General features: G+C 34.0%; 2 protein-coding genes across 2 annotated transcripts in view; both read right to left on the reverse strand.

The window, feature by feature from the left end:
* Positions 1–9: 9 nt before the first annotated feature.
* On the reverse strand, positions 10–8,202 carry LOC135071965 (trypsin-like). Its single transcript, XM_063965871.1, has 5 exons — positions 8,134–8,202; positions 7,570–7,736; positions 6,938–7,089; positions 1,205–1,419; positions 10–479 (listed from the first exon to the last, which is right to left on the reverse strand). The coding sequence occupies exons 1-5, from the start codon at positions 8,195–8,197 to the stop codon at positions 73–75; spliced, it is 1,005 nt and encodes a 334-aa protein (XP_063821941.1). The 5' UTR covers positions 8,198–8,202; the 3' UTR covers positions 10–72.
* Positions 8,203–10,833: 2,631 nt separating this feature from the next.
* LOC135071967 (uncharacterized) overlaps positions 10,834–12,622 on the reverse strand; it is a 93,174-nt gene continuing 91,385 nt past the window's right edge. The window contains exons 8-9 of the mRNA XM_063965872.1: positions 11,955–12,185; positions 10,834–11,423 (exon numbers count right to left, since the gene is read on the reverse strand). Coding sequence (XP_063821942.1) covers positions 11,254–11,423; positions 11,955–12,185 — 401 coding nt within the window. The 3' untranslated portion in view covers positions 10,834–11,253. The remainder of the gene's footprint in view (positions 11,424–11,954; positions 12,186–12,622) is intronic.

Here is a 12,622-nt window from a genome sequence, read left to right on the forward strand (position 1 = left end):
AGAGACCTGTAAATACTGAACTAATGTAATTTATTATTATAAAAATAAAAGAAATACGCCTTTTATTTTCGATCACGAGTTGATATAGCTGTTTATGAAGTCCATATATTGAGATACATTTGTGTAAACGGTCGGTGCTCCTTTCTCGCCACAAGGAGATATACCCCAAGATACTACTCCAATCAAAACGGGTACTCTTGATTCTTGTTTTGGTTTGATTTCAACCTTTGAGCTAGGCTTTGCCTCTTTCTTTTGATTGTCATTTGTTTTTATTTCATTATCACCATTATTAGGTACGTCTACTTCTGTGGCATTAGCTACTGGAGCTTTATAGTCTTGGAAAAGAACCAATGGCCCACCAGAATCCCCATTGCAAGCTGCCTTACCGCCACCTAGTGGACCGGTACAAATGTGCACATCTTCATCAAGCGGGTTAATTTCATCAGGATCCAGGAAATCGATGATTTGTTTATAGCATTCTGTAAGAAATACAAAACTTAGTCGTCTTTAGAATTCTGTACGGAAAAGGAATACATTATGTAGTCATCTTTTCTAGAAGCAGGTACATTTTTCGTGTCTTCTAAAATGACACAATTTTTTCAGTTTCTAATAATAAATGGCAATGCCAGATTTTGTATGGAAAGTGGCGTCTTTTTTTTTTCGCGCGGCCATCGACCAAACTTTGTTTTTTGATTACAAAATAGTGTAACAAACCAAACTTACTATGGCATGTATACCTCTAAACTCAGTCTGAACTGAGTTACGAGCATTAGAAGTTTGATGATTTTCATACTAGATTTGCTTTTTGTGCGCAAGTTTTGTAAGAAATTGCAACAAAATATTGCGCTATTTTTTTATTGCGCTGATTCTGCTCCATACTGATGTCTGGAGCCTTTAATGGATGGTATTGTTTGTTTACACATACAATCTTACTATTTTGTTGCAATTTCTTACAAAACTTTGCGCGCAAAAAGCAAATCTAGTATGAAAATTATCAAACTTGTAATGCTCGTAACTCAGTTCAGACTGAGTTTAGAGGTATACATGTCATAGTAAGTTTGGTTTATTACACTATTTTGTAATCAAAAAACAACAAGTTTGGTCGATGGCCGCGCGAAAAAAAAAAGACGCCAATTTCCGGCATTGTCTTTTAGGTAAAAATATCATAATTTCGTTATAAATGGATGTCCTAAGATTTACTTACGTTGAAAAGGCACATAAGTTACACTTAGTTCCTGTAATTGGCTTGGAAGGACCGGGATAAAGAACGTCGTCTTTAGGCTCCCCCAACCTGGCAGCATCAGAGAATCATTATCTACCACCAGAGAAGGAGACGGCAGACGTATAGGCCTGACTGCGCTGGTTATTTGGAACGGAACTGATGTTCTGAGCATGGCAATGTCGTTTTTATCTATTCCTCTGAAATAGAGATGACATTTAGGATGTAGGTTAAATAAAGCAGCGTACTTATTTATTTACATTACATTTGAACTATCTTTTGCTACCTCTGTCAATGGAACGGCACACAGAAAATAAAAATAGTCTTGAACATACAAACATTATTAATAGTTATAGACGGCTAGCTGTCCTGAATTTCCTTAGAAAATAAATAGGTATTTAAAAATTCTGTTAAGGCGATTAGAGTCCTCAATGACCTTGGGCGTTTGACCTTCACGCCGCGAGCAACACCCGCGTACCCCGCACCAAAAACTCCGATTTGACACCGATCAAAAATACACGGGCATAGGTAGATACAGAATAGAAGCTCTTTCTTAGTATCGTCTGACTGCACGTACTCTATGAACAATTCTGACATAAAATCTATTGTCGAACAAAAGCTGGGTTGCACCATCTTACTTCAACTTTGACAAGCGTCAAAAGTCTGTCTAACTCCATACAAAAAACACCGGTTATCGCCAAAGCTACGGTCAAAGTTAGGTCACATCAGGTGGTGCAACTCAGCCAAAGAAAAAAATCATTTTGATCGCTAATGTCAGTTTGCAGCGAGTGACACAACCTCCCCGTCTGAAGGCCAGCGGCCGACTGCCGCCCGCACCCCGCGAAGGCCCCCTCAACAGCAAAACGTTCGGAATTTATCAAAAGTAAAATTTATGAATGAAAGTAACGTTCGATTGAAAATCGCAACGTGTCATTTAAAGATTAAAGAATTCCTAATCTATTCGTGCAAAAATCTTTTAAATTAACATAGCCGTTTTGGAGGAGTAGGGAATTTAAGTAAAAAATCGATGTCCCGTATTTATTTTTTTAATCCAAAACAAAGAGACGTAGCGAAAATTCAAACGTCACAAATGTAGTCCTTGAACTGTTGTATAACATATATTTTTTTCAACTATTTCTGTCCAGCAGTAAAAGAGGAGTAAGGTAAGTGCCCCCTACTTCGGTATATTAAGGCTCTTACGACTTTAACAATTTATTTAAAAATAACCAAGGATGATATCAGTATAAAAGCTTTTGTATGCTAAAGTTTGGTCTTTTGACAGTAACTTAATACATAAATTATAGTTATATTGTTAAAACTTTTTTTAATATTAATTGTTCTGCGGACCTCTTGTTTGGATCCTGTTTCGTGATAAAATTTCGCTCTGTTTCTAAGTTCGTGAACTCATGTCCCCTATTTCGGGATAAAGTTTTACGCATCGAGTTAGGATATTTTAATGGGTTTAATAAATTTAAAAACGATAGTATAAATTTAGAATAAAATAATTCTGTGAAATTGACGATATTACTTACCTGAAATATTCATGAGAAATAATGTGCGTCTGTCTAGCTAGGTAGGTACGTACCTTCGTATAAAGTGTTGATTTATTATTCTAACAATATGTGAAAATATTTATATAACCATCAGAAATGTAGGGGGGCCTTACCCCCCCCCCCCTCCCCTTCGTACCCATAAAATTTAGATTTTTGTGAAAATATTCATACAAGTCTAAATTTAAAAAATGTGGGGGGGGACTAACCCCCCACCCCTGGAGCTGCTTCAAGTGAGGGTAGTCCCCCCCCCCCTGAAAATAACCCCATATACGCCAATTATTCATAATAAAAATTAATTAATTTATTACTTAGGTAGGTAAGTATTAAAAACTAAAAAATATGTCGATTTCTTTGATGTTATGTGTCATACAAGTACCTAACACTATACATTTATATATCACGAACTTGGGAAAAGGTAACAATAATTACGGTTCCTTGTTTCGTGATACTAATTATTCCAAATTCCCCAAGTAAAATTCATGGATTATTGTCAAATTGTGTCAATTAACTATTATCTATCCCATATAAAATACAAATAAACCAAGATAAATAAAACGAATCGAATTAAAACCAAAATTACGCTGGTAGTACTTATGCTAATTTATCTTAAAATTGGTCATTTATGTGAACTTCAAACTCGTGTCATATAAATTCTAGTGAACGAAACATATACCGAATTTAGATCATGAGAAACTTAAATAAATGTATTATTTCTTTCATAACTTACATTTCAATTATCATAAATAATTATTTAAAAACCAAGCATCAAAATATTATCCATAATATCCTTGATTCGGTAGTATCACGAAACAGGGGACACCCGAAAAATAATATGTACGCTATTTCGTGAGTCAATTAATCGCAATTTTAAAGGAATTCTACGTTTTCATATAACTTTTTTCTAAGCCAAATCAATTGTCAAGGAACACATGGAACCACTATTACAAGTTTTATGCAAATGGACGTTTCTTCGCCTTTTAGCTTAAGAAGTTGGAGCGCTAACCTTACGGTGAGAGCAACATTTTCACGCCGCACCACGGTGGATCGAAATGGCATTAAAGTGGACATAGGGATTTTTTCCGGAAAATCGAATTTTAAAAATTGCCAATCGATAGTCCTTTGCTCACTCATCACGACATGTCATATCACATTTTTCTCTAAACCTGATACTTTAGCTTAAAAATAATAATTTGTGTTTTTTTTGTATGAAACGAGACATAAAGTGCTAATTTTCTCCGAAGACCTGCTAGATCGTGACTTGAAACAACCTAGGTCAGTATAACTGCATTATTTATTAATATTCTAAGCTATTTCCAGCTGCTCCAAACCGCAACTTAGCCTGTTAAACGATTCCGAAAAAAATTAAAATTGACTCTTCTTGTAATTGTATTTTAGTTCTTTTTTTTTAGAAAAAGCTTCGATTACGGTACTAGAAAGTGATTTTATCGTTAGGTGACATTGTTATCTATTCTCAGAATCTGTTAAACCCTTTCTTTCCTATCAGCACATGACTTTAAAACAACAATGAAGTTACTCATACCTCGTAAATAACGTGTTTTGCGAATAAGCAGATAATGGTCAGGGGTGGGGGTAAAAAACAGATAAGGATTGTTTATTTGTTTTAAATTTAGTTTGGGCTGTGTAACGTCACCAATAACATTCAACTTTAAATGCGGTTTTTAACACGTAATTACAATGGAAGCTATTGTGAATAATATAGATTTGTTCGTAGTCTTAAGAAATACCTTAAAACCTTTGATGGACAGTGAGGAACTTTATAATCACCTTTAGCAGAAAATGGTACCTTTGTCAGAAGAAAACAGTGTTAAGTTAAAAAAAGTTTGCCGGAATTTTTGTACTAATCTTAATGGACGATGGACAAACTGTCATCTATCTCTTCCCCAATTTTTAAGAAGAAACAGTGATTGCCTTGAATCTCCAATTAACTGGGTCTGGCAACTAGTTTTTGATGAAGACAAAATTGAGGAAAATGTTGGTTCAATTACTGAACCTAGTGAAAAAACAACGTCAAATATAGATGCAATTACCGAAAACATGCCAACTTCTACACTACATGCTTCGACTACTTCCTTTATCCCGAGGAAACCGTTACATAAATTAACTCAGAAACAGAAAAAAAGATGAATTACACGTTACATAAATTAACTCAGAAACAGAACATTTTCCTCAATTTTGTCTTCATCAAAAACTAGTTGCCAGACCCAGTTAATTGGAGATTCAAGCCAATCACTGTTTCTTCTTAAAAATTGGGGAAGAGATAGATGACAGTTTGTCCATCGTCCATTAAGATTAGTACAAAAATTCCGGCAAAACTTTTTTTAACTTAAGAGTGTTTACGCGAAGCGCGGCGTTTCAAGGGGCATCATTGGAAATGATTCGCGCGCGGCGTTTTTTAATAGTTTTAAAATGTTTATGGCAAAACAATAACAACGAATTATATATCGTTTCAAAGTAAATATTTTAAAGAAGATGTTATTTTATTATATTAAGCTATTTTATGTTGAATTAAAGAAGAATAATGGTGTAAAAATCACTTTGATTTTTGGGTATTTCACGTTCTTTGAATTTGTGATTTCTTATTGTAAAATGCTTAAATCTAAGAATTTTCTCAACTAACTATTTGCCTAAGAATCTATGCTATAGGATATAAATGTTTGTTATATCGTTTTCACAGGATTTTTATAAAAATTTCAGCTTGTAAACTGACGCTAAAGTGGAAATTTGAAAACCTGTGTGGACTTATCTTGATAGAATTCTTAAATACTATACTAATCGAAATATTTTCTCAACTTACTATTTAGACGACGAAATTGCCTAATTATTTATGCCTATAACATATTTGTAATGTAACTGGTTAATGATTGTAACGGGTTGAAAAAGTACTGTTTTTGCGCCAAACGGCGTAAACGCTCTTAACACTGTGTTCTTCTGACAAATGTACCATTTTCTGCTAAAGGTGATTATAAAGTTCCTCACTGTCCATCAAAGGTTTTAAGGTATTTCTTAAGACTACGAACAAATCTATATTATTATTTACAATAGCTTCCATTGTAATTACATGTTAAAAACCGCATTTAAAGTTGAATGTTATTGGTGACGTTACACAGCCCAAACTAAATTTAAAACAAATAAACAATCCTTATCTGTTTTTTACCCCCACCCCTGACCATTATCTGCTTATTCGCAAAACACGTTATTTACGAGGTATGAGTAACTTCATTGTTGTTTTAAAGTCATGTGCTGATAGGAAAGAAAGGGTTTAACAGATTCTGAGAATAGATAACAATGTCACCTAACGATAAAATCACTTTCTAGTACCGTAATCAAAGCTTTTTCTAAAAAAAAAGAACTAAAATACAATTACAAGAAGAGTCAATTTTAATTTTTTTCGGAATCGTTTAACAGGCTAAGTTGCGGTTTGGAGCAGCTGGAAATAGCTTAGAATATTAATAAATAATGCAGTTATACCGACCTAGGTTGTTTCAAGTCACGATCTAGCAGGTCTTCGGAGAAAATTAGCACTTTATGTCTCGTTTCATACAAAAAAAACACAAATTATTTTTTTTAAGCTAAAGTATCAGGTTTAGAGAAAAATGTGATATGACATGTCGTAATGAGTGAGCAAAGGACTAATCGATTGGCAATTTTTAAAATTCGATTTTCCGGAAAAAATCCCTATGTCCACTTTAATGCCATTTCGATCCACCGTGCGCACGGCTGTTTTTGGCTCTCTGAGAGTTTGAAGCTTCGTATTGCTCTCATTTTTGGCGCCACAATGTTGGTACTTGGTTTTTTAGATAGCTTAAATAATAGAGTTTTTGTAGTAATAAAGAATTTTTATAAATAATATTCCATTTGCTTATTATTTGAGCTAGAAAAAAAACTTACGAACTTACGTACTATCACGAACTAGTAGCCGTTTACCTTAGGCTTTACAAAATGCCCATTTGGCGCGGATTGAGGACTCTAATCGCCTTAATGGCTTCGGATACTAGTCGCAGTCGTCATCATACTAACATTTGCCCGTCATGAATAAAAGACTAGAGTATGTTAACGAAATGGAAATAGTGATCTAGATCACGGTTTACCTCAGCATTGTTTTTCTAATCAGTCTCTTTTAATCTGTGAACGATAAAAATATTACCCGATATAATTAGGGTGCGGTATCCGCAACGATATCGTTGAAATCTGCACTTCTGGGCCGAAGTTGTCGACGTCGTGCGCCCCAGCCACGGCGTCCATGTTCAGCCATCGAATCAACAACGAGTCGGACACGCAGTGGCCTGCGGTCAACACCTGGAGCACAAGTTACATTGTGGACACATCAGCATCATCAGGTCATTAAATATCCACGGTAGGAACACACTCTCTACAGCTTACCAAGAGATAATGGAGGTTTTGGCCTTCCTAAACTTCCTATGCTGGCTTGATGAGGCCTGATGTTTAGTATATTTCTCACTTAGTCATCTCTTACGATATACATACAGGGGGAGAGTAGGGGTGGTCCTATTCGTATTACCTACACTTCTTTTGCATGGTAGGGTTCATGATATTTTATTCTTTAGCCTTAAATATTTTTATTGCTATTCTTATCTGTAGCAAAGAAATAAATTCCATTTCCATTCAATTGAACTAATTTTGGTTTTCAGATTGTAATTAGGAAATTAAACTTTTAAGAAGTAGTAGGTACGCTATTCTGTTGCAAAAACTTTCCTTAACTTATTATCTGATATTGCTCTCACTCTTAATGGAATCTGTACTTAAAACACAACTCACCCATCTTTCATTAAGCAGTGTCCCGCCACACATATGGGCTCGTACCCACAAGAACCTCAGCTGAAGAGATACCATGTACGGGTGGCTGTGGGGCTTAGCAGCATGACCACCTACGATGCGGCCGTGAGGCTTGTTGTCCAAGTAGTTGGCGAACGTTGTTCGGGGCGCTACAATGTTTTTTGACTTAAAAAATATCATGAGGAAAGTTAAGTACCTAAATCAAATCTAACAGTGACATTCATACTTTAAATTAATGTAGAGATCATGTTTTAAAAAAAATATTGTTTGCCAAATTCATTTTACTACGGATCAAAAAACTGGCCCTAATCGATTAAAAATGTAAAATTTTTGCCTGAATTTCGTAAAAACTTTTTTTTTCTAATTATTCCACAAATGTTTGATTTTCCGAAAATAATTTATAAATGGAAAGTAATTGATTCAGTTTCTGAATTTATTATGTAAATGTTTTCTTGCATCCTATAGGTATTTCAACAAAACAGAAAAAACCTAGAGTTATGTAAAAAAAAACTTCAACGCCTGACAATTTAAATAGAGTTAACTCACCAAATGATAACACTGAACATTTTGTCAGAGTCAACGCGATAAAAGTCACTGTTAACAAGTTCATAATAAAAAAATATCCAAACAAGTTCAGCTGTGTTAAGGGCAGCCCCTTTAATAACATTTTTCTAGACGGTGTTATCTGTTTACATATTTTCAGGTGTTCTGAGATGTGAAAAAGATTCAAAGTTCATGAAATACTTATTTTCAATCCTACCTAACATTGTATTGTATGCGTAAATCTACAATTACTATTACATGTACGCACTTGTTTGTAGGTAAGAGATGTAGGTAAGGAATTTTTACGAAAACTAAAAACTTACTAATTTTCAAGAAGCCATTTTATTTTAGAAGCCATTTTTTTTAAGTTAATTTAAAGGGTGTGTTTATGTATGGTCCGAGCTCGTTGTTGAAGCATAACTTACTGTCTCTTATGTAATTACTATGTAACCTACATAATAATAAAGACAATTAATGACCTGTAGAAGATTCTAGGTTTTTTATAATTAGGTATGAAAAAAGGTTGGCAACACCTAATAATTGGTCGCTTAAATTATTTTTGCGCTAAATACTTTTGCGCTTATTTATACGGGTTATTTACAATATTGGAGTAGGCCAAGCTATTTTATGCCAAGATAATAAATATTAATGCTGTCACGTGTGTAAGTGAGAACAATAGTATTGTTTTCAGAAATATTTTTTGACAGTTACTTTCAAGTTGACCTGTTTTCCTTTCTGCGCTTTAACTGCCTAGGAATTTGTATTTTGTGGATTTATTTAATTTTTAATTTTATATTGGAATTAAATCCGGTATCTGTACCTGGAAATCTAATAACTATCTCCGTCCCTGGTGCTGGAAAATTTATTTAGTAACTTATGCTTACCTCAGGCTGGGTTACACCATATTACTCTGACTTTAACAAACGTCAAGTCTGTCAAACTCCATACAAAAATACATCGGCTATCGTTAATGTTAAGTTAAAGTTAGGTGGTGCAACTCAGCCTTAGTGTTGTATGAAAACGTTTATTAAAATGTCATACAAATATAGGTACTTATGTGATATCAGTGTTAAGAAATCAAACAAAAGTCTTTTTAACACATTTATTCAGCATGACTTTGTTAAAAACATAAATGGGTAATTAATGTTTGGTAGTAATATTGCAAATTACAGGAATACATTACCTAAAACAGTAATCGATAAAATCTTTTAAAAATCGATATGATCGAATTATTTTGTATAGTAAATTATATCGATTTTTTCGATTATCAATCAATGCGTATATTTTTTTCGTTACTCATATCCCAGATACGTCAGATCGCAATAAACAGACCTAATTCCATACGTTCGAAAACATTACCATTTTGTTTACAATTGGGTTGTAATGAACAAAAATGAAAATAAATAAATAAACTAACCCACTCAGATTGTACACAAGCAACCCAATGCACAACTATTTTTTTATTTTTAACGAACCATTTATGAAAGCAGGTCACATTATTTTTTATTTAAAAATTTTGTTAAAAATAATAAAAAAAATATAATTAAAATTATAATGTAGGTACAATGACCAGGTTCATTTAAAAAACATTGTGGTAATTTAAAAAATACTGTGGAAATAAATATTAAATAACTGTCCTTCATAAGATAAGGATATTATCCGCTACAAATATGCAGCAATATTTTTTTCTGTTTTTAGGGTTCAATTGATTATGTGGATTAATATTTGAACCTGCTTTTAAACCGTATTACTATTACACAGGGATTATACTTTATAGCCTGTAAAAGGCTGATTCTTTCATCCAAATGCAATACTTTCAAATTGGTTTATAATTGCAACTTTTTTTTTACATTACAATACGCCAAAAAGTCATTGAGTGCAGCGAACCAGCCCTTAAAAACTACATTTAAATAAACATTGATTTATTTATCAATGAGTGCATACAATTTCATTTGTATTTTGTGTATCCCTGTAACATTATACCGTCACACACATCATCTACTTATTCTAATTTATTTACACAAGTATAAAACGAATAACAAAAATACAACTAATTATAGTAACAACGTTTAGTTTAGTTATTGTCAAATGGCATCTTTAATCATCATTTGCCATTGAATTAAGGCTCGTTTTTTTCAATCGCGAGATTAATACAGGGTGAAATTGAAATTGTTGGCATTTTTTTTCTTATATTCCCCAAATATGAAACAAATCCTTTTTGTCTTTATTTTTACTATTTATTTGTATTAGTGTACTCTTCTAAAGAGTAAAACTATTGTATAAGGTTAAAAATTATTGTCGACCGACGAAAAAAAAGAGGGGTGTTATAAGTTTATTTGTGCATTTGGTGAGTATTAAAATCTTATTTTAAAAGGAAGCCAACGATTTCAATTTCACTCTGTATACGAGTTTTACAACTGTCAATGTAAATAAATTAACCGCCATTATCTTGAGATTGAAAAATCGGCCCTAAAATCACCAACTACATAGTTTTGGTTGCTACAAGTTTGTTCAGTGTACTTCAAGCATGCCAATACTTTGAACCTTTTTTATTATAAAGGTTTTAAAAGGAACTTCAATACATATTTCACTTGGAACGATGAACAAATCCATGAATTAATAATAACTTATCATTGATACTTTTTTCTCAATTTGCGACAAGTTTTTTAATGTCGACGGATTTTGGAGCTGACGAATCTTTAAAATTAATTTTTCTGATTTAAAAATTACTTTATTTAAGTTGTTGACCACATTAATATGTTCTCATTTCAAGACTTTTTTTATTCATTATGGTCAGTTCCATAAACCCGACGGCACACAAAATCTTATCGGGCTATAGCTTCGCCCCGGTATCCTTCGCCGTTCCTTACGCATAGCTCAAGGAAAGTACACTCGACCAAGTATACAGAGGAAAATCTACGCAATTATGAACCATGTTGTTAGACACTTTAGATACAACGGGTAATATAACAGCACCTTAAAGTTATATGACCGGCAATGGTCTTATTTTCAATGATACTTCAAAATATGGCATTTGCGTTGTAACTAGGTTCGTAATCTTCATTTGGTTTGCAAATAAACCAAAGCGATGTGGGTACTTCGCCGAATAATCATGAAGGGGTTTCAATGGAGTCCTATGGGGAAGTGAGGTGGTGTTATATCAGGCAGGTGGTTGCCGCATCGTGGGAAGTTTGGTGGTACGGGGGGTAAGTCCCGTTGCGTGCCTATGTGCAGGATTAGATTCATGCCTATGACTATGTGATAGATGAAGTGGCAGTGGAACAGCCAGTACCCTGAAATAAGAAAAAAATCATTAGTTATTTATTACTTTGATTGATCTTAATGTTTAAATCGAGATCGTAATTTTTAATTTACAAATTGTATGTTTTTCGAGAATTTAAATTCTTCGATGATTTTAAAAATATTTGATTAATTGTGTAAAGAGTCTAAGTGCTGTCAACTGTACTATCGGCAACAGTGTTAACTGCCCATTGCCGGTCATGTCGTCTCGTTTTACCGCAAAGAATCACCATTTGATGAGAGCGAGAGCAAAAACGGAAATGGATAGTTAATACTGAGGCCGTGTGATCATTGACTAAAAAAATTATCCTCTAGGCAAATAATGTGGAATAAAACTTAGGACATGTCACACTGGAAGCGGTTTGCGGTCATGTAAATTAGCGGACTTGAGGCCCAGGTCAAAGTAAAAAACATGATGCGGGCTGCGTTTACTTTGATCTGACCGCAGACTGAATCCAGTGTGACAAATCCATAGGTAGAGTCTTGAGAATCGTATAAAATAAAAAAAAAAATCGTTTTCTTACCTGGATTATCAGCTTTTAGCCTCAACACGACGTATCCATTATTAGGCACGGCGAGCGTATCTTTGAAAGGTGGGAGGTTGTATTGTCGGTGCAGCAAGCCTTTTCGGTCCAGGTCCAACGCGTGCTTGAGATTGATCTTCTTTATGTTCTTGTCTGGCGACCGACCCATACCGATGACGTTGTATGTCGTTCCGTGCAGGTGGAAGGGGTGAGATAAGTTTGGTGATTGAACTGGAAGTAGACAAAAAATGGTTTTGAGTACCGCTTGACAAAAAATCTATAGAAGTATCATGTTCGCACAGCTTAATTGAGCGGTTGAAATACCACTCTATTCTACGAGTACTATAAAGACCGACTTAGGCCCGATTCGAGCAAACTTTAATCCGAGAGTAACTCTTAGTAAAACCACAATACTGTGGTAAAATTGTCACATTGACAGTTTCAATATGGGAAATAATATGTCAAAATGTCGAATAATTTACGATTTATTCTTAGATTAATATTTACTCTTGTTTGGTCGAATCCACCCTTATTTTTTTTTCTGTGACTATTTTAGTTTTGAAATCAAAGTCCACTAACTGATGGATGACGTCATTGTTCATATTGTCCTAAAATATTTGAGAGAGCCGCATTTTGACAGCTCATCAAAAGTATCTCAATTGACTAGT

The sequence above is a fragment of the Ostrinia nubilalis genome, chromosome 5, assembly GCF_963855985.1.
Source record: "Ostrinia nubilalis chromosome 5, ilOstNubi1.1, whole genome shotgun sequence".
NCBI lineage: Eukaryota > Metazoa > Arthropoda > Insecta > Lepidoptera > Crambidae > Ostrinia > Ostrinia nubilalis.